General features: G+C 35.2%; 2 protein-coding genes and 1 pseudogene across 3 annotated transcripts; 1 reads left to right on the forward strand and 2 right to left on the reverse strand.

The window, feature by feature from the left end:
• Positions 1–1,283: 1,283 nt before the first annotated feature.
• On the reverse strand, positions 1,284–3,268 carry LOC125208203 (uncharacterized). Its single transcript, XM_048107786.2, has 2 exons — positions 2,527–3,268; positions 1,284–2,103 (listed from the first exon to the last, which is right to left on the reverse strand). The coding sequence occupies exons 1-2, from the start codon at positions 3,085–3,087 to the stop codon at positions 1,429–1,431; spliced, it is 1,236 nt and encodes a 411-aa protein (XP_047963743.1). The 5' UTR covers positions 3,088–3,268; the 3' UTR covers positions 1,284–1,428.
• Positions 3,269–12,256: 8,988 nt separating this feature from the next.
• LOC148922983 (uncharacterized) lies at positions 12,257–14,552 on the reverse strand. Its single transcript, XM_089060198.1, has 2 exons — positions 13,932–14,552; positions 12,257–13,168 (listed from the first exon to the last, which is right to left on the reverse strand). The coding sequence occupies exons 1-2, from the start codon at positions 14,499–14,501 to the stop codon at positions 12,488–12,490; spliced, it is 1,251 nt and encodes a 416-aa protein (XP_088916324.1). The 5' UTR covers positions 14,502–14,552; the 3' UTR covers positions 12,257–12,487.
• A 2,679-nt stretch (positions 14,553–17,231) lies between these two features.
• Positions 17,232–20,758, forward strand: LOC148922984 (uncharacterized; annotated as a pseudogene). The gene is made up of 2 exons (XR_016132626.1): positions 17,232–18,021; positions 19,404–20,758. The product of XR_016132626.1 is annotated as an uncharacterized LOC148922984 (transcript).
• The last annotated feature ends 1,879 nt before the right edge of the window (positions 20,759–22,637 follow it).

A 22,637-nucleotide genomic window follows, 5' to 3' on the forward strand; every position in this document is an offset into this window, starting at 1 on the left:
AGAACGAACTAATCACAAACAAATACAGAAAACCATTGATGTCAATTACACGACTAATACAATAACTTTCTACCAAAATTTATCAATAATTCTCAAAATCGATGAAAGAATTAATTAAATGACTTTCTTCCATTGTTGAAAAAACCGAAAGGAATCAAGGGACACCACCAGATTTCGGGAGAGAAGAGAGAGAAATGAACGACTGCTCTCACTAATCGGTATATTTCGAGAAGAAATATAAACCCAGAATTATTCGATTTAGAAAAGAGAGAAAAGATTAGGAATGCGAATGTCATCAATGGAGAACTCACACTGAAAGTTTAGGGAGAGAAGAAAGATTGCAGAGTGTAATCGTGAAAAATAACTGCTGTAACTTTAATAGAGATAATTAAGGGAATTACCATAACAAACTAATTAGTGTATACCCAATTTGACCTTTTCGGATTTTTTAAATCATTTTAATTAAATAGAAACAACCTTATTTTGAGCCATTAGATCTTGGAATTGAATGACCGAGATTGAGAAGGAAAAAGAACAAAAAAAGAAAAAAAGGATATGAATACATCCCTATATATATATATATAATATAGGTTTGTGTTAAAATGACAACTCCTCTTAAAATGACACTGTGACACCACTTATACAGCAATATTATAAACGCTATACAGCAATATCCAACACGTTAGACAATAATTTATAGATTGCTGTCTAACGTGTTGGATATTGTTGTTCAAGAAAAATTGCTGTTTAAAGACCAGCACATTGTTGCCCGTCTTTTTTTGGGGTTTTTTTTGCCACGTGGCAACTTATTATTCATCCACGTGTACAAATGATTGGCTAGGAATGGTGGTATGATGTTATTTTAAGGGGTGGTGGCATCCTAACATGCCCCTATATATATATATAATTATTATTTTCAAAATTTTAATTTCAAATCATATGTTATATTACATTTTTAAATACATTCCGGATATTATGTTCAATGGTAATACTCAATGCAAAACCATTTTCCAAAGGTTGATTCTTTTAATAACCCACTTTCTTTTTCCGTTCTGTGTTAGACCATATATTTAGTTCTAGTATAATAGTATAAAATAAAAGCAAATATTTATTTATAATGAGATGGAGAGTATTTTTTTAAAAAATAATATCTTCACACTATCACTTAATTACTGGAAATGTTATGGGCCCATTACTTTTTGTTGATTGGGACTAGGCCCATAAGGCCCATTATTCAAGGCAGTGTTTCTAGACTGCAATAGAGCCTAAACACACAAAAGAAAGATTAAAAAATAAGTCAAAATCTACTTTATTAAACATGAGAAATACCACAAACACATCGGTTCAACAAAAGCATTATGGGAAAGAACCGAAAAGAAAACCCAACTGCTCATCAATATATCCAACATTATGGGAGTAGTAACATAATTACTGATCAACCCTCACATTGACACAGTTGGGCTTGATCTTGTCAACCCTTTTCCCCATTACCTTAGAGATGAATAGATAATATATGACTGGAACGAATATAGAGAGTACTATAAAAACAACGTTGCGAAATGCAAATTCTACCATATTAGGATTGGTCATGACCAAGGAAGCTCCATAAGTAGCTCCGATAGCGGCCATCGAAACCCACACAAAACACGTCGAGACTGACACGAAAAGCCACCGGTCCGACGAGCCGGCTGTGGAGAGCAACAAGATTGCGATGGTAGACGAAATGAACGACAAAACGTTAGCAGCAATGAAGTTTTTGTATGTTTTGGGATGTTTAGTAGCCATGACCGCAAAGCCAGCATGGCGTGTTATGAGGCCGGTTGTTTCGTCTTTCGTGTCGTCTTGCCATACGCCGCCTGGGGGGCTCACGGCCGCCTGGAACGCCATGGTCGCTATCAGGACGGCCGCGACCATCGTCATCTCAGTGTACCGAGGCAAGTGTTGGAATATGGACTGATAAGAATATTTTTTGAGGATTTTTTTCATTTTTGTGTATGTACTTGTGTATCGAAAGCTTTCGTTCAAGATATCCAATGCTGTTTTGCCAGTAGAATTCTTTGTCAGCTTCTCTAGTTTGGTATTTTCCTTCAAGTATTCTACAATCTGAAATAGTTTCATAGGGTAATTTCATTAGTTGGACAAATTGGCAATAAAATCACTATACTCCTTGGTAGGCGGATCCCTCGTTCCACTCCCATTTTATTATAAAACTAATATATAAAAGCAAGATCCATGTTCCGCTGACTTTCCTATCCTTTTTTATTTACAAGTCAAATAATTTTTTAAAATTTGAGCCGATCAAATATGAGACAATTCATATACGGAGGGAGTACCAAGGAGAATTGTCAGGGCTATTAATATGTCCGCCACTAAAGCTTCGAGCCCACAGGGACAGCTACGAACAAATTAATTTCATGATTCTTTTTCGGTCAAAATTTGACTCACATATAACTCATTTATGTGCTAAAATTTATGATTTTTTATTTTGATGACACAAGACAAAATACATCAAAATAAATGAAGTACCTCAAGTTGATTAACCATAACAGCAAAATGCAATAATGTCTCCCCATCATCGTCCTTTGCATTCACTAAGTTGTCCAACTTAGCCACCAAAACCATCAACGTCCGAAGCTGACGATGTTTCACGCACAAGTGCAACACAATCTGTCCGCGATGCAGCCTCACCGTGGCCGGAAGAATGTCCAGCTGAAGCATCTCCTCCAGCACCGCCTCATTCCCCTTCATGGCCGCAACATGAAGCGGGTTCATATCATGTCCGTCTTGCCACCAGCACATCTCCGGGGCTATCGCTAGCAGTCTCTTCGCGATCCCCACGTTCCCTCTTGCAGCTGCGAGGTGGAGAGACGACGCGTTCTTGGAGTCGAGCTCGAGAGCAAGCTCCGGGTTGATCTTCAGCACCTCTTCCACGATGCCTTCTTGTCCCTGATTTATTGCAATGTGCAACACGTTTTTGAGACATGGGAATGAGACTACATCAAGAAGATGTTGATTTGTTTGGAGGAGTTGTTGGAGTGTTGCTACATCTCCAATTCTTGCAGCATCGTACAGTTTCTTTTCTGCCATTTTTTTTTAAATCACTCTATTTTTTGCATACAAGTTAGCTAGTGATGTATGAATGCATCTTACACTTAATCACACACATATATACAGTGTATAAGCTCTCCATCTCTTTTGGAAGAAGGAACTAGGAAATGTTCAAAGAAAGATCATTTAAGTCTAGCTAGCTATCTGTTAAGATAGATTGACTGATGAAAAGTTTTAAGTCTCCAAATGAAGACAATAAAATATGCACCATAGAATTGTTTATAGAGAGATAGTATTACACAAACATTTAAGTTACACCAATTACGTGACCCTAATTCTTGCATTTAATAGGGATAAAATAGATAAAGCTTATGGACTCCAAGTAGGGATGCTAGTGCAGCCCGACTTATGTGAGTGGGGTTGGAATTGGAAATTTCGAACCCGACAAAATTCCAGCCTGATTAACCCGCAATTCAAGTAAGGCAGCCATAAAACCTGATAGGTTGGTTCTACGTGTAGCTATTGCAAATCTTTTTTTCATATTGTTTGACAGCTGATTCGACACATCAATGATAGATTTTGATAAAAATGAATGACTGCACAAACAAAACTAACCATTCAATTTCTATTATGTATACATATATGTGTGGGGGGTTAGTTTTGTTTAATAGACAAATGAATTGATAAATCCAAGTTCACTATGAAAATTATTTCAAATTTGAAATACTAAATTTATCAAAATATGTTTATATTTTAATTTAAAAATCTTGAATTAAATTTTTAACATGACATCATTTATCATAAATTATTCTTATATGTTAAATCATTCAAAAACTCAAGATTTATTAACAACATTCTTATCGAATGCCATTTCTTTATATTTTATAATGGTAAATTATTTATGTTTGAATATATGTAATCATATGATTAAAATCATTAATTGCTATATATTATAAATACAGAATCCTTATAAATAAAAAATATACGATCCCGAATATTGCACACAAATATCCATAGCTCCAAAGCCTAGCTGACGTAACAATACCGCTGAAATATTACATCACAAATCGGAGTATTATATTGAAAAGGAATTATCATACAAATAAAGTTATTAGGATAGAAAGATTCTGTTTGATCTCTTCTATATATGGCATGCATATTCGCACACACTTGCAAATGCAACAAACTACTTTAGGAATTTGAAAAAGACTTATTATGGCAGATATAGAAGAAGATTCTGCCTAATTACCAATTTCTCAAGGATATGACCCTAGGAGACTATTCAAAATAGGATGTTCAAGTTATTCAAGAAATGGACAACAAAAAAAACACAACCAAATAAACAAAATACTATCCATTATCTATATATGTGGGCAAGATGATATTACAACTTGTAATATTATTATTGATCTATCAAATCACTGTGCAAGTTGTATGGCGTTTTTCCACACCAGAATTAGACAAACCAGAGCCGCCATGTTTAACCCTTAACTCACTTTCTACGAATGCACACAAAGAATGTGAAAGTGAAACAGATAATATTTAGGCCATGTTTGGTTGTCAGGATTCTGTCTGAGAAAGTAATCTGATTCTTTAAATTTTAAATTCCTGTATTTGTTTCGGTTTTTAATCAAACTGAGAAAGTAATCAGAATCCGAAAACAAGGAAAGTTAGTACAATTTTCCAGGATTCTGAATCCTAACTTTTCTTAGGTATTCTTTTTACCAGTTTTAGGATTCTTACATATTTAAGCAATATAGTATGGTTTTATTATTACTAGTATCACGTCTGTGCTATGCACAGATTAATATATTTTTAATACATTAATTTTAAATTTTAAATTAATTAAACAAAATTAGAATCAATATTAACAATGAACAATATGAGTAACAATTTTAGTTATATGAGAATAAAAAATCTATACAAATCAACATTGAAGCATAATAAATTTGAAACAAATCACATAACATAATGTTTAAACATTAAATCATGAAGTAGGAAGATAAAATTCTATCACAATAAAGAATTAAACACAATGGATAATTATTCATCATTTTTAAAACTTCTTTATACACTACATTAACTTTAAAATTAAAATCAATCTCATCATTATAAACTAAAACCTTCAATTTTTCACAATTCGTCATAAAACTACAATAAAATTAAAAACAAAATAAATAATCAATATGTATTAAAATGATCATTGGTGGAGTGGAACAAAGCATAAGATGTGATCTCAGTAGCATCCAATTTTGAAGAGAGAATTTTTTTAATCAAAATTCAAATTTTTTTCTCATTGGAACCAATCACTGGCACAGCGCTCTCAGCCGCGATTGATGCAACCTTATAAACTGCTGTTGCCTGAACATAACTGGCAAATATAAATAAATTATTATAGATAATAACTGTCGGATGTAACCACCCATTAACTCCCTATTAACTTAAATAACTCTCCACTAACTTTAAATAACTCCCTGCTGATTTAACCGATAGCAATAAATATTTACTAAAAAGTAGTTTTACTTAAATAATACTAATATTTATTTCAAAATGATATTCCCTAAATACACCCACAACTCCCTTTTTATATATTGTATAGATTATTATTATTATTATTATTAATTATAATGTTTTAAAAATAATTTAAAATTATAATCATACTTAATTTCACTATAATAAATAACTATAATTAAAATTATCATAATTATAACTATATTTTATATAATTCATAATAGTAAATAATAATTTATTAATAATTAATAATTAAAATATAATTATATAATATCAATTATATAATAAATAAAAATTATTATATTTTGTAAATTAATAATTAAACAATAAAGTCATAGTGCATTTTTAATTTATAAAATTTATTCAATTATAATATCCATAAATATTAAAATTGTAATATAATGATTATTATATTTATTATTATAATAAATGAGTATAATACTCCATGTAACTATAATTATAATTATATTATTATATATTATGATGGATAATCCATATTTAAACTATCCATCGTAATAATAAATATAATAATATAGTAATTATTATTTATAATTAATAATTTATTAAAAACTTTACAATATTATTCTTTTTTATAAATAAAAAATTATAAGTATATTTTTAGTTGGTGTTTAAATTAAATATAAATTTAAAATCTTGATATTTTCCAAACATAGGAAACTAAAGTTACTAGGAATCATATTCTCGGGATTCATTTTCCCAGAAATCATTTTTCTTGCCAACTTTATTTTCTCGCCAACCAAACATGGCCTTAGAGACAACCAATTGGAAATTTCCCTTTAAATTTATGTTAAATGTAAATAGATATACATTATGGGACGGATGAAGGTGGGGTCGTACGGGCTAAGACGGCCCCACCGCCAGCCTGCAATTACCAGAAAATTCATTAAAATCTATCTTTTGAGCCGCCGTTAAACCCATGTATGTGCTCTGACCTCACAAATTCCATCTCTTAGATACGTTACATAAACATATAAAGAAATGTTATGCTACATAATTTATTTGAACTCAATATGTATGCACTACTTTAGTTTCCATGGCCTTATTTATTCGGTTAGTTTCCTTTAAAATTTTGAAGTTTAGTTTAATAGTATTAGTTTGTTCATCACATTTCAAAATTTGAATGATAAATCATGAAGTTTCAAAAAATCGCTATTGTCCCATAATGATTTTTGGGCAAATACGATATTGAGTTAACACACACGTGTAACATTTTCAAAATTCGAATACACCAAGAAAAAAAGAGGAAGAAAGATCACAAAAACATATTCTTGTAAATATTTTCTTTTTTATTCGTTCATTTTTCTTAAAAATGTTTGTGAATGTGGGTCCCACTTCATATATCGTGAGTACATTATTGAAAATCCTACATGAGTACTTACTAAAGATCCACGGTGATTCCCTTTTACCGATCTCATATTTTAAGGAATCAATCCCTTGACTGTACAAGAATATGTGGACCCGAGCATGTCGCGTGACTGGTAGCGAAGCATAGGCCGAGAACGTTCTTTTGTGGGTATTATTATCGGTTTCCGATATTGGATCATTCATAGATAGCATACTATACCTTCCCTTCATTGCATGCCAACCTTAGTTTAATAATGAAATGTAATTGAAATAAAACTATTGGAATATATATGGAATCTAATAAAAAGTGAAACAACACACGTAATGCCAGACCTTCCAAAATGGAAAAAATAGACATTCACTGGCAGGCGGAGCGAGTAATGTAGCTGCGTTGGGAACATCAATTTCCAACAAAATGAACACATGGCATATGGCATGACCGAAGATGAGCAGGAATTTAGTTTGGGAAGATGAACTGGATTTAATGAGCTGTCTTTAGAGGAAAATAATATATCCATCACTCAAATATCATAAATGAAAGCGAAAATACACTCAATCTAAACCACTTTTTAATTGCTGGATCGAGAGATCAGACTGTGATTCATTCAGTTTGTACTCTTTAAAAAAGAGAAAAGAGAAATCCTTAAAGCAAAATATAATACTCCACTAATGGAGATTACATATCATCAAGAAAAAGGATTACTTCCACAAATTGAAAGTAGACCAATCATTATGAATAAAAAAGACAAAGAAAATGCAAAAGTAAAAGTAGATTCATTTAGTGATATACTTAGTAGTTGTTATACATTGTGCTTTGAGGTTGGAAGTTTTGTACTATATAAATGTTTGCTCCAAAATGTTTGAAAAATGGGAAATACAAGTATTTTGAGAAGTTAGTAAAAAACACAAAATGAGTTAGAAAGAAAATGAGAGAGAGATGGTAGATCACTGGAGCCACGAGCATCCACTTACGCTGGTGGAAACCCGTAGAGGAGACGAGTGTTGTGGTTGTGAAGTGTTGTTTAGTAGCGGAGAGCAAGGTTACGGATGCAGAGGCATCGAGGGCTGTAAGCTTATATTTGGCATTGGTTACGGATGTATGAGCTTGGGATGTCAGTTCAGCCTGCACCTGAGATGCGCACGAGGAAGTGGCGAAGTTGTAACAGCCCGGATTTCTAGGGTACAATAAATACGGCGACTGCTACCAAGGCGGACTTAAAAGCACTAAGAACATAGGCTAGGGTTTCATTTAAGGATATTTGACCAAGGTATTAAACGAACTATCAAAGCAATAAGTCAACGATTTTCTCAAGAAAATCAATGAAGAATAGATACCATAAACCATGATCAAAAGTCATGGGTTTGACATAAATTCAACAAAACACAATATGTCTCGATCTTCTAATTCAAAAGGAATAAGTTCAAAACAACCAAGAGAAAGTGAAGCTATGTATGAAGACACAACTACACTCGAAGTTCAAAATATCCATTTTATTTTACTAATGTGCTCAACACCCGCCACCGCTCATCGCCGTTCAACCTGCACATAAGGAAAACACATGCAGGGCTGAGTATTTTGAAATACCCAGTGAACTCGTTGCCAAAACATTTTATTAATTATGCCACCCTTACCATAGTGAACTCGAGTTTTGCAATTTATCAAAATAAAGACCATCGAGTATCACTAAAATATTTTCATAGACTTGCCAGTCAAACAACTCCCCACTTTCTCAACAATTCATCGATCACAACATTTCCATAGTGCGACGAAAGTGAGGTCACACTTTTCGCCCACGAGACCGGCCGACTAGCAAGGACGGCTCCCGATCCCACCGTGTACACTAGCCTGGTAGGGTTTGCGGCCCTACTCAGACCCGAATTCGTTTATACATATCCATAGCCCTATAGCCCATTGGAGCGAACTCTCAAACTAGGCATCAGACGCACAACATCATAAAAAAACAATCACAGGCATGGTATAACAGTTTAAACCACCCTTATAACACCATAATCAATATTTTTGGAAATAAAGAAGTTTAGTGAGTAAAGCCCACCTTGACTGCTTAGATTTCAAGTATGTTTCTCCATTTTGTTATCCTGCTTCGCAACCAAGGTTTCACCTTTTGATCACATATGCACATATCATGTATTAGTTTCAACATCAACTCCTAAATCATGCATGTCCCAACGCTTCCCTTTTTTCCCACCAATCCAGTTTACGTTTATCATTCAAACCAAGACATATTCATCATATATGTTTATTCACTCAACAATCTTAGATCTAACATCAACTTATGTCACACATGAGGGTTATTCACATGTCACGCATACACACACGCACACGCACGCACGCATACACACACACGCGCGCACACATATTTTTCATATCCCATTTAACCCACTTTCACTCAATCTAGATGCATGGGGGGTTCAAGAATACCGATTAATCGGTTAGGAGAAGAAGATAAATATGTAGGTACCTTTTCTTGTCAAAACAAACGGTAGAAACAAAGTAGAGACTTGATTCTTAAAAAATCTTGAGGCTCAAACTCTAACTCTTCTCAAAAGATGAAGAATTATAGAAGAAAATTGAAAGAGTGAGAAGAGAGAGAGAGGGGCGTGTGATATGGGGTGGGGGGGGCGATTTCTTTGGGGGCTAGGGTTAGGTTTCTCTCCTATTTATAGGGTTAAATAAATTCTTTAGGTATTTAGATAGAATATTTGGGAAGATTTGATTCTACACAATTAAATAAAACAAATATTGTGGAGTAGAGAAGAAGAAATAAAAAAAAGTGAACTAGAGTTCAAGGCATGGAAATTTTCGAAATCTATGGCTTTTATTTAGCCAAGATTTTGTTTGGTATATTTTTCGGAGTAGAATAAAATATCACGGAGCAAAATAAAAAAAATAAAAATCCTCCCATCCAAGTAGGAAATAGGCGTGTAATATAGCTATTCAATAAGGAATGGATTTTGAATATTAACTAAAATAAGATATGGCAAGATCTCCTTGAGGTATGGTAAGATTTGCTAGAATATTTAATTTTAGGTATGGAAGGAAATCAATAAGGGATCAATTAAGCAAATAAAATAATTCCTCCTTCCCAAAAATAGGTGATTTTCGAAAATCACCTAGAATCAATAGGGTGTCGATATTTCTCAATAAGAAATAGAGAATAATTGGGTTTTGGATTAAATTTGGATAAATATCCCAAGAATTAAATTAAATCCGGAAAAATAGGATTTTCTCCAATAAGGTAGGGATCGAAAATTTCAAGAATAAAAATGTGGTTATAGTATTTATGGAAATATCATAAAAAATCTCACTCATCATTAAACAAATAATTCACCACATAATTTCACCTTTAATTCAAATATTCATAAGCCACGTCATATACTCAACGAGTTGACTTTTCAACTCCGACGCAACCCTAGACACAACTCGGTCATAAAGTCGTTCCTAATTTAATTCGCGTCTCCTAAGTCATCAAAATTAATTAAGAAATTTAACGGCTCTAAAATTAGGGTTCGAAAAAGTGAGGTGTTACAGCAGTGGTGGATGGAGAGATTATGGAGACTCATTAAATCAGGGATTGGTTATCATAGCGTAGCTTTTGTATTTTTGGTAGTCACATTTTCATTTCTATACACATATTTTCTCTCCTTTAACAAGGAGTGAAACCTAGATGTAACATACAATGGAGTTCTATTCAACCGATTTTTTCGGCACTCTTATATATGGAGAAATGATATTGTAAAGGTTGTATACAATCTCTCAACTCATTTACTATGTTTCCTAGGAGTATGTGTTTCTCTTTTATCTCAACTTATTTTATTAGTGGTAGGAGTATGTGTTTCTCTTTTACTGGGTTTAGATTATGTAAAACTTGAATACCAAATACTCCCTCCATTCTATTAGCAATAGAGACATTTCATTTTGGGCATTTATTTTAGAAAAATAATTATAAATAGTTAAAGTGGAGAAAAAGTAAAGTAAGAGAGAAATTATTATAGATAAGACTTTTCTCTACATTATTTTTTCTCTTATTTTACTTTTTCTCTACTTTAACTATTTATAATTAAATTTTTAAAACGAGTGCGCTAAATGAAACGCCTCTATTACTATGGAACGGATGAGTAATTGAGATGTATAACTATAATTAACTCAACATTGCATTATAATGTGTGTTAATTAAGTGGTACGTAGAGTGATTAATGCATAGAACCAAATATCTTCATGACAAATTTTGATTAATGTCACTCGCAACTAGTCATATTTTTTCTCTTTTTTCATTTGAGATGCGATGGCATTCAGTTTGTGCTCTTTAAAAAAGAGAGAAATCCTCAAATCACAATTCATAATAGTTGAGAATCAATTAACACTTTAGTCACCTTCATCAAGAAAAGAAGCATTCCACAATTTGAAATTAGACCAATCATTATGAAAAAAGACAAAGACTAGAAAAAAGAGATTATTTGATTAACATATATACTTTGCCCTAATCCCTTCTCGGTCCCCTTTACCTTTCTCGACTAAGACCTACAATTAAACAGTGAACTTTCCAGTCAAGTTTGCTGCCCAATTCGCAGCTTTCTTGAAGTAGAGCCTCAATATATTGAAAACAAACCGGTATCATCATCGGCAATGTCACCCCATTCAAACCAACCAGAGACGTTCAGAGAGATCTCCATGTTGTTATACGCATTAACCAACAAAAAATTTATATCTTGAGGTCCTTTCAGTGCTATACTACACTAAGGTGGTATTCGGTTAGCAAGATTAAATAATACCAAGATACAATCAAGGATTAGCTATGACTAATTATCTCATGATTATTCATCTAGGATTGAGTCGTGGGGATGAATCTCATAAACCATACGCACTACAAATTTAATCTCGGATACAATCTTGTAAACCGAACACCTATGATAACGCAATTACCAATTACCGCACAATCCAAAATACCTGGACTCTTTGTTCAATAAATAAAAAAAACAAACAACATGGATAGAAATATTTCTTTTCAAAATTAGAAATGCTAAAGTTACATATAAACATAAAACAAATTACTCCCTCCGTCCCTGAAAATTTGTCACTTATTTCCTTTTTTGTCCGTCCCCAAAAATTTGTCACCTTTCAAAGTATGACTTACATGCCACCAACTTTTTCAACTTACTTTCTATTACTCCCTTCGTCCCGGCTAAAATGACACATTTCTTAGCCGGCACGGGGTTTTATGAGTAATTGGTTAATGTGTTTAATTGGAGAGAGAAAATGTGGGTGAAAGTATTAAAATGGAGAGAGAAAGAAAGGTGAATATTTTAATAGGGGTGAGAAAAAGTGGTTGAGTGTATTAATTGGAGAAAGAAATTTTCCAAAAAAGGAAATGTGTCATCTTAATTGGGACAAACTAAAAAGGAAAACGTGTCATCTTAAGCGGGACGGAGTGAGTACATTTCTTAAAACTCGTGCCGGGTCAAATGGTGCCAAATTTTAAGGGACGGAGGGAGTACATGTAATGGTAACCCACTACTCGATAACAACACACAATCCAAGACTTAGCTACACAAAGTTGTAGGTCGGCCTAGCCTTGTTGACAAACCTTTTCATTCTTCCCCTCCCACTTCTTAAAGAGCTAATAACAAAGATAAATAACATGACTCCAACAAACACACACACTGATATAATAACAGAGTTTGTCAGTCCAAAGTGTTCCATGTAAGGATTGGTCATGATGAACGAAGCTCCATAAGTCACTCCGATAGATGCCATCGACACCAGCATCGAGAACGTCGCGAGCAGCGGGAAGATCCACTGGTCCGAGGAGCCGGTGGTGGCGAGGAACAAGATCGCCACGAGAGACGAAATGAAGGACACGATGTTAACACGAACGAACTGCTTGTATTTACCGGGCTCTTCAGTAGCCATTACTGCCTGCCCGGCTTTCAGTAATACGCCCGTCGTTGGATGGGGCTTGGTTTCTTGCCATACGCCGCCTGGGGGGCTGACGGCCGCCTGGAAGGCCATGGTCGCTATCAGGACCGCCGCCACCATCGTCATCTCCGCGAACCGAGGCAGGCTTAGGGCTATTGGCCGACTGTTAAATCTTTTCAGGATTGATTTCATTTCGGAATATGCACTTGTCTCTCGAAAGCTATGGTTCAACACATCCAGTGCTGTTTTGCCAGCGGAATTCTTTGTCAGCCTCAGTCCTTTCACATTTTCATTCAAGTAATCTAAAACCTGAAATAGGATCATTTCATTACTTCAAATTAAATTCTACAGCAGTTTACATGCAATATGTTGTTGATGTTCTAATATCAAACGACGTTGTTTTCTTTATAAATAGACTGATCAATCGTTTAACTCATCGATAGTGATGTCACGTATGATTTCTCTACTATTATACCAGAAGATATAGTCGCAAATACTCCCTCTGTCCTGGATAATTCGTCTCACTTTGACCGGGCACGGGTTTTAAGAAATGTAATGAAAAATGAGTTGAAAAAGTTAGTGGAATGTGAGTCCTACTGTTATATATTAGTTTTATACTCCCTCCGTCCCCGAATAAGAGTTACTAATTTCTATTTTGGTCCGTCCCCAATTAAGAATAGCACTTCATTTTTACCATAAATGGTAAGTAGATCCCACATTCCACTAACTCATTTCACTCACATTTTATTATAAAACCAATATAAAAAAATGGGTCCACATTCCACTAACTTTTTTTAACCAACTTTTCTTTACATTTCCTAAAACTCGTGTCCGGTCAAAGTGTTACTCCTAATGGGGGACGGAGGGAATAATAAAATGTGAGTAAGAATTAGTTAGTGGAATATGAGGTGCACTACCAAAAATGGTAAAAGTGAAATGAGAGAAATTATGTGGGACAGACCGAAATGGAAAAATGGGATAAATTATCTAGGACGAAGGGAGTAAATGATTCTTAAAATTTGGCTTAATCTCATAATTTTTCCGACAATATAATTAAAAAAAAGTAAATTACCTCAAGTTGATTAGTCCTGACAGCAAAATGCAACAATGTCTCTCCATCATCATCCTTTGCACTCGCTAGGTCTTTGTCTCCAAGTTCCTTCACCAAAACCTTCAAAGTCCCGAGCTGACGATGTTTCACGCACAAGTGCAGCACAGTCTGTCCGCGATGCAGCCTGGCCGTGGCCGCAAAGGACTCCAGCCTTAGCATCTCCTCTAGCACCGCCACATTCCCTTTGACGGCCGCGACATGAAGCGGGTTCATATCATGGCCGTCTCGCCACCAGCACATCTCCGGGGCTATCTCCATCAGTCTTTTCGCGATCCCCGCGTTCCCTCTTGCGGCCGCGAGGTGGAGAGCCGAGGAGCTGTTGGAGTCGAGCTCGAGAGCGAGCTCCGGGTTGATCTTCAGCACCTCTGCCACGATGCTTTCGTGTCCCTTCTTTATTGCAATGTGTAACACGTTTTTCAGACATGAGGTTAATGAAACTACATCAAGAAGGTGTTGGTTTGTTTGGAGGAGTTGTTTGAGTGTTGCTACATCTCCAATTGTTGCAGCATCGTACAGTTCCTTTTCTGCCATTCTTTTTCACTCTTTTTCTTTTATATAACAAGGTAGTGATGTGTGAATGCATCTTGCACTTAATTACACACATATATATAGAGTACAAGCTCTCCCTCTATCATGCAAGAAAGAACTAGGAAATGTTGTTAATTAGATTGACTGAAGAAAAGTATTTTAAGTCTCACAACATTACAAGAATCCATTGTCTCTATATATACAAAACCATAAGTTATATTGTGTAATGTATAAATAGTTACAAATGAGAACAATAAAATATGCACTATACGGGGTGCGTTAAAATGACAACACTTCTTAAAATAACACCATACCACCATTTCTAGCCAATCATTTGTACACGTGGATGAATAATAAGCTGCCATGTGGCAAAAAAAAGGGTAAAAATCTTGGCCAACAATATGCAACACTGTATGAAGCAATATTTCTCGGCCAGCAATATCCAACACGCTATACAGTAATCTATAGATTTTTGTGTAGCGTTTAAAATATTGTTGTGTAGAGTTTATAATATTGCTATAGATGTGGTGTCACAGTGTCACTTTAAGAGGTGTTGTCATTTTAACACAAATCATGCACTATAGATAGGATTGTATGCAACTAATATCCCTAGCTGATGTAATAATACCGCAGAAATAATACATCATAAATCGGAGTATTAAACTGAAAAGGAATTATCAAACAAATAAAGTTATTAGGAAGACAGATTCTATTTGATCTCTTCTATATATGACATGCATAGTCGCACACACTTGCAAATGCAACAAACTAATCTAGGAAAGTTTGAAAAAGACCTATTATGGCAGATATAGAAGAAGATTCTGCCTAATTTCCAATTTCTCAAGGATATGACCCTAGGAGACTATTCAAAAGAAGATGTTCAAGTTATTCAAGAAATGGACAAAAAAAACACAACCAAATAAACAAAATATAATCTATATATGTGGGCAAGATGATATTACATTGATCGATCAAATCATTGTGCAAGTTTTTTCCACATCAGAATTAGACAAACCAGAGCCGCCATGTTTAACCCTTAACTCACTCTCTACGAAGGCACACAAAGAATGTGAAAGTGAATGAGATAATATTTAGAGACAACCAATCGGAAATCTCCCTTTAAATTTATTTAAAGGAAAATAGATATACATTATGGGACAGACGAGGTGGGGTTGCGCGGGCTAGGATGGCCCCACCGTCAGCCTGCGAGTATCAGAAAAATTCATTAAAATCTATTTTTTTGAGCCGCCGTTAACCCCACGTATGTGCTCTGACCTCACAAGTTACATCTCTTGGATACGTTATATAAGCATACCCTCTGTCCCATTAAAAAATGAAACGTTTTCCTTTTTAGTTTGTCTCATTAAAAATGAAACATTTCCAAAAATGGAAACAATACTCTCTCTAGTTTTTCTTCTCTCTTACTTTACTCTCTCTTCATTAACTCACAAAACAACCCTACCTAAAATCCTGTGCCGAAAAGCAAATGTTGCATATTTAATGGGACGGAGGGAGTACATATAAAAGAAATGTTATGCTAGATATTTGATTTGAACCCAATATGTATGCACTACTTTAGTTTCCACGGCCTTAATTTTGAAGTTTATTAGTAAAATTTTAGTTTAGTCAACACATTTCAAAATTTGAAAGATAAATCATGAAGTTTCAAAAATTTGCAATTGTCCCATAACGATTTTTGGGCAAATAGGATATTGAGTTACGCACACGTGTATCATTTTCAAAATTCAAATACACCAAGAAAAAGAGGTAAAAAGATAACAAAAACATATTCTTGTAAATATTTTCTTTTTTATTCGTTCAATGTTCTTCAAAATGTTTGTGAACGTGGATCCCACTTCATATATCGTGAGTACATTATTGAAAATCCTAACATGAGTACTTACTAAAGATCCACAGTGATTCCCTTTTACCGATCTCATATTTTAAGGAATCGATCCCTTGATTGTACAAGAACATGTGGACCTGACTGAGTATGTCGTGTGACGGGAAGCGAAGCATAGGAGAACGTTCTGTTGTGGGTATATATTATTACCGGTTTCCGATATGGGATCATTCATAGCATTACTATACCTTCCCTTCATTGCACGTTAACCTTAGTTTTATAATGAAATGTAATTGAAATGAAACTATTGGAATATGTATGGAATCTAATAAAAAGTGAAACAACACGTGTAATGGACCTTTCAAAATGGAAAAATGGGACATTCAATGGCAGACGGAGCGAGTATTGTAATTTGTAGCTGCATCGGGAACATCAATTTCCAACAAAATGAACACATGGCATATGGCATGACGGAAGATGAGCAGGATTTTAGTTTGGGAAGATGAACTATCCATCACTGAAAGATCATAAATGAAAGCGAGAATACATTCAATCTAAACCATTTTTGAATTGCTCGATCGAGAAATATATTTCAGACTGTGATTCATCAGTTTGTACTCTTTAAAAAAGAGAAATCCTCAAAGCAAAATATAATACTACTAATAGAGAATACATATCATCAAGAAAAGGATTACTTCCACAAATTGAAAGTAGACCAATCATTATGAATAAAAATGACAAAGAAAATGCCAAAGTAAAAGTAGATTCTTTTAGTGAAATACTTTGTAATTGTTATACATTGTACTTTGCTGAGTTTGGAAGTTTTGTATTATATAAATGTTTGCTCCAAAATGTTTGAAAAATGGGAAATATCTGTATTTTGAGAAGTTAGTAAAAACACATAATGAGTGAGAAAGAAAATGAGAGAGAGGTGGTTGAACACTGGAGCCACAGGCATCCACTTACGTTGGTGGAAACTCGTAGAGGAGACGAGTGTCATGGCTGCGACATGCTGTTTAGTAGCGGAGAGCAAGGTTATGGATGCAGAGGCATCGAGGGCTGCCAGTATTCCAAATTATTACACGAAGAATGTGTCTCGATGGCGGTAGTGATACAACATCCATTGCATCCCCAACTTATGCTCATCCAACAATACGAAGACCCATTCGAGTGGCTTTGTGAATTCTGCGATAAGCGTATATTTGGCCTTGGTTACGGAGGTATGAGCTCGGGATGTCAGATCAGCATGCACCTGAGATGCGCACGAGGAAGTGGCGCAGTGGTGGATGTGGCAGCCAATGATGATGAGCTGAGGCGCGCCATGATACGCCACCCGAGCCACCCCCAACATGAATTGAAGTTGTTAAGGAGTTGGTGTTCCTTCCGCTGCGATGCTTGTGGCACCACGCGCAAGGGGAGTTCGTATACATGCACCGATAAAGCTTGCCAGTATTGGATCCACAAGACTTGCGCGTCCTTGCCTCTTACAGTCGAAAGGGAAGACCACCATCACTCTCTTTCACTTTCATTTCAGGTCCCATCTGAGTATATCAGATTTAGCTACAGATGTGATGTATGCAGCAAACTTTTTATGCCTGAAAACTGGGTGTATCATTGTCAACTCTGCAGATATATTGTCCACATCAAGTGTGCCTTTAACAAGCCGCCTCACACCACTGAGTAAGTGCTATTGTTCCGCTATAATTTAGTCATTTTTTTTGTTTATAACAAAAAACAACATTTTATCTCTTTCTTACTGTATGAGCGAAATTAGGGGTGTGAATATGGATACCGAATATTGAGTTTACTCGTAACGGGGTATTGGATATACCTACAATAGTCAATTTTATGGGACCGGGCAATGAAACTTAAGATAAAGTGGGTATGAGACATTGAGTATTATCCAAATATTCAATTTATTATTTAGAATTTTTTTTTTAATTAGGTTTAGCCGTTTATGACTGTTGGGACTAAGATAAGTTATTTACTTAATCAGAATCAATTAGGTTAACTTTCTCTAATATCTACTCATAAATAAACCAATCTTCTGACCCTCCGTCAAAGTAACTCTACGCTCTAATATCTACACATAAGCTATTATGAAGATTATAATTGTTTAGATATATTAGTTGTGCTAAAATGACAATCCCTCTTAAAATGACACCGTGACACTACTTATACAGTAATATTATGCTACCTCCGTCCCCCAAAATTTGCTACACTTTAATCCGACACGGGTTTTAAGAAATGTAATGGAAAGTGAGTTGAAAAAGTTGGTGGGATGTGGGTCCTACTTTTAAAGTATTAGTTTTATAATAAAATGTGAGTAGGAATGAGTTAGTGGAATATGGGGTCCACTACCAAAAATGGTAAAAAGTGAAATGTATCAAATTTTCAAGGACGGACCAAAATAGTAAACTGTATCAAATTTTCAGGAATGGAGGTAGTAAACGCTAAACAGCAATATTACAAACACTACACAGCAATCTATAGATTGCTGTATAGTGTGTCGGATATTGTTGGACAAGAAATATTGCTGGATAAAGACCAGCAAATTGCTGACCGTCTTTTTCAGATTTTTTTTTTGCCACGTGGCAGCTTATTATTCGTCCACGTGTACAAATGATTGGCTATGAATGGTGGTATGGTGTTATTTTAAGGGGTGGTGGCACTCTAACATGCCCCTTGTTTTATGTTATTATAGATAATTATTTTTGGGTTACCTTTTTTTATATATATTTTGCAATTTCGGTTTTTTGATTCAGTTCTTGTAGTTTGGGTTTTGATTTTTGGATTTTTTTTTTTTCAATTTATTTGTGCAATTTCAGATTTTACGATTCAGATTGATTTCAAATTGACAAAATTTTAGTTTTCCGATTCAGTTCAATTTGGACAAAAACCAAATTCTCACTCTACTCTATTCCCTCTGCAATTATTTATTTTATTTTCTTTATTTAATTCACTAGACACTACTTTATTAAATATTGTACTTAAAAGAAACGTTTCGAATATTTAATCATTTATAATCAATCATTTACTTATATAAGTTTTATGTCCAACAGAAATGAAGCAAGTGGGTCCAGTCGAAAAGACATTATCCATCTTCCAACTAATGAGTTGGCAGAGGAACTAATCACACCTTTTGTGATGAGACAAGAAGGTGGAAGAGGAAGGACACTATTGCCACCCATCATCAAAGCTCATGATGATGATGAGTCAATGAAATGAACGTGAATGTGAATGTGAAATATACATTCCTTCATCATCACCATCAACTCAGTTTAGTCTCATCATCATCTGATGACAATCAAAAGCAAGAAAAAAAAGAAGACGATGAGAACTATGGGAAAAAAAGAGAATTAATATGTGATGGGTGCATCACTCCTATCTCATGTAGTAGTAATAGTAAATATTACTACTACATGAGTTGCAGTGAATGCAAGTACAATCTTCACATGGCGTGCTTTCACTTGCCATCTCAGGTCTCCTCTCTTTCGGTCCACGAAGATGGTCACCACCTACTTCTTCAATCTTCCGACATCCTTAAACCTTGGGAGTGCCATTATTGCGACGTCTGTGAATATTACACGAATGGGCTGTATTACGCTTGTAGCGATTGCCAATTCAAAGCGGACGTCAAGTGCGCATGTATGCCGGATACCATACATCACGCAGCTCACCCGCAACATATTCTCAATATCCAAAGACCCGTACTCACAAAGCTTGTTGTGTGCTTCCAGTTTTGTTGCCGCGTATTTTTATGATTGTTACGGGTGCACCAGCAGCTCATGTGATTTCGTTGTGAACACACAATACGTTTTGCTGCCGGCATCCGTCGCCATCTCCAGATGGGACGAGCGCCACCCGCTGCCTTTGACGTACAACGCCGCTCAAAACCATCCTGGTGATTTCTACTGCGACCAGTGCGAAACAGGGATGAATCCCAAGGAATGGATGTATCACTGCCGCGACTGCGATGTATCCTTCCATCCCAGATGCTTTGAAACTACATTGGGCAGGTACAGAAACATGAAGCTGGGGCAGGAGTATGTGAATGAGGAAGCTCACCCACACGCACTCACCTTTCAACTTCTCACCAAAAAACGCCGATGCGACATTTGTCAGCGCGACAAGCATGGATTTCTTGGATATTACTGTGCATCGTGCAACTTCTTCATCTGTCTCATTCCCTGCGGTAAAAAAATGATCAACATGAAAGACATTATATCAGTTTCAGTTTCAAGTGATTCTGAAGCAATCACCAGAATGGAGATGTTACAGAAACTCATTAAATCAGGGATTGGTTATCATAGTATAGTTTTTGTATTTTTGGTTGTGATCTTTTCATTTCTGTACACGTATTTCTCTCCTATAACAAGGAGTAAAACCTAGAGGTAAAATACAATTGATCAATATGAAAACCTATTCTATTGCAAATAGAGAATTACTCCCTCCGTCCCGGATAATTTGGGACACTTTGACCCGGCACGAGTTTTAAGAAATATAATAGAATATGAGTTGAAAAAGTTGGTGGGATGTAGGTCCTACTTTTAAAGTATTAGTTTTATAATAAAATGTGAGTAGGAATGAGTTAGTGGAATATGAGGTCTACTACCAAAAATGGTAAAAAGTGAAATGGGACAAATTATGTGGGACGGCCCGAAATGGAATGCTGGATCAAATTATCCGGGACGGAGGGAGTATATAAATAAATAAATGGAGTGGGTTCCAAAGCGAATCTATTTATTCAAAACTTGAGAGCAAAAGTGCATGAGTATTCTTTTGCCTTTTTGCTCTCATTAAATTTGTTTATGTGATTACATTACTTTCCTTTTTCTTTTTCTTTTACCTTTTTCTTTTTTATCTTTTGGGAGATGATGACAAAGGTATGACTAGAAAACAAAAAAAAATCTCTATATTAGGCCTAATGAGAACATATTACAGATTGTGCTCTTTAAAAAAAAGAGATCCTCAAAGCACAATTCATAAACATTTAGTCACATATATGCTTCATTAAAAGAAGTATCCCACAATTTGAAACTAGACCAATCATTATGAAAAAAGCCAAAGAGATGGCAATTAAAGAAAAGGGAGATTCTTTGAGTGAAATACTTTAAAATGCTACCTTTAAAATGTATGTAAGAGATAGTTTTGTCAGCTATCAGAGAAGTCTGTTAACAATACAACACATAATGAGTGTGAAAGGAAAAGAAAAGGAGATGTATGAGGAGGAGGAGGAGAAGCAGAGAGAGATGATTGATCATTGGAGCCACGAGCATCCGCTTACTTTGGTGGAAACTCGTGGAAGAAGAGAGGCATGTTATGGTTGTGAACAGCTATTCAGTAGCGGAGAGCAAGCTTATGGATGCAGCGTCAAGGCATGTCAGTATTCCAAATTATTACATGAAGAATGTGCAGTGATGGCGAGAAAGATGCGCCATCCATTGCATCCTCAACACATACTCATGCAACAACACCCCCCACGTCCCTCGTTCTGGTTTTATTTTATGAATCGTGGAGTATGTAAACGGATGTTTTATTGCATTTGTTTCGAATGTACATGCTGCACCTGAGATGCGCGCAAGATGGTGGCATGATGTATGCCATCATAGGCGATGATGATCATGAACAAAGGCGCGCCATCATACGCCATCCAAGGCACCCCAAACATGAATTGAAGTTGTTGAGGAGAAGGTGTTCCTTCTACTGTGATGCTTGTGGCACCACACGCAAGGGGAGTTCGTATACATGCACCGATGAAGCTTGTCAATACTGGATCCACGAGAGATGTGCATCCTTGGCTCTAACCATCAAAAGGGAAGACCACCATCACGTTCTGTCTCTTTCATTTTATATGCCGGCTGAATATATCAAATTTTACTACAAATGTGATGTATGCAGCAAATTTCTGCAGCCCAGAAATTGGATGTATCATTGTGAAATCTGCAGATTTATTGTCCACGTCAAGTGTGTCTTCAACAAGCTGCCTCCGACCATTGAGTATGTGTTACTTACTACTTTTCTAATCATCTATATATATATCTAGAGCAAAATTTAACCATTTAAGAAATTCAGTCATTTGTTTTCCTTTGATGAATCGAAAATTGCAACAAATCAATAATGTCGTCTTAAATATGCATATTTGCAATGAATTTCTTCCTGAATTTATAAGATTTGTTGGCAATTTCTTATATACTTAAATAATTGTGTTATATACATATGATCATCATTATTATTTGCATAATGAATTTACGTTTCATCTGAAATAAATCACTCAAAATTTGAAAAAATATGAA

Source organism: Salvia hispanica, chromosome 6, assembly GCF_029641045.1.
Source record: "Salvia hispanica isolate PSC_SH4W2 chromosome 6, Shi_PSC_v1, whole genome shotgun sequence".
In the NCBI taxonomy this organism is placed as follows: Eukaryota; Viridiplantae; Streptophyta; class Magnoliopsida; order Lamiales; family Lamiaceae; genus Salvia; species Salvia hispanica.

Bases quoted from the DNA above. Each gene is read 5' to 3' on its own strand.
- LOC148922983 (XM_089060198.1), bottom strand. From the start codon at position 14,501: ATGGCAGAAAAGGAACTGTACGATGCTGCAACAATTGGAGATGTAGCA. The intron at 13,169-13,931 runs GTAATTTACTTT...ATCCTATTTCAG, and splicing joins TCAGGACTAATCAACTTGAG to GTTTTAGATTACTTGAATGA.
- LOC125208203 (XM_048107786.2), bottom strand. From the start codon at position 3,087: ATGGCAGAAAAGAAACTGTACGATGCTGCAAGAATTGGAGATGTAGCA. The intron at 2,104-2,526 runs GTACTTCATTTA...AAACTATTTCAG, and splicing joins TTATGGTTAATCAACTTGAG to ATTGTAGAATACTTGAAGGA.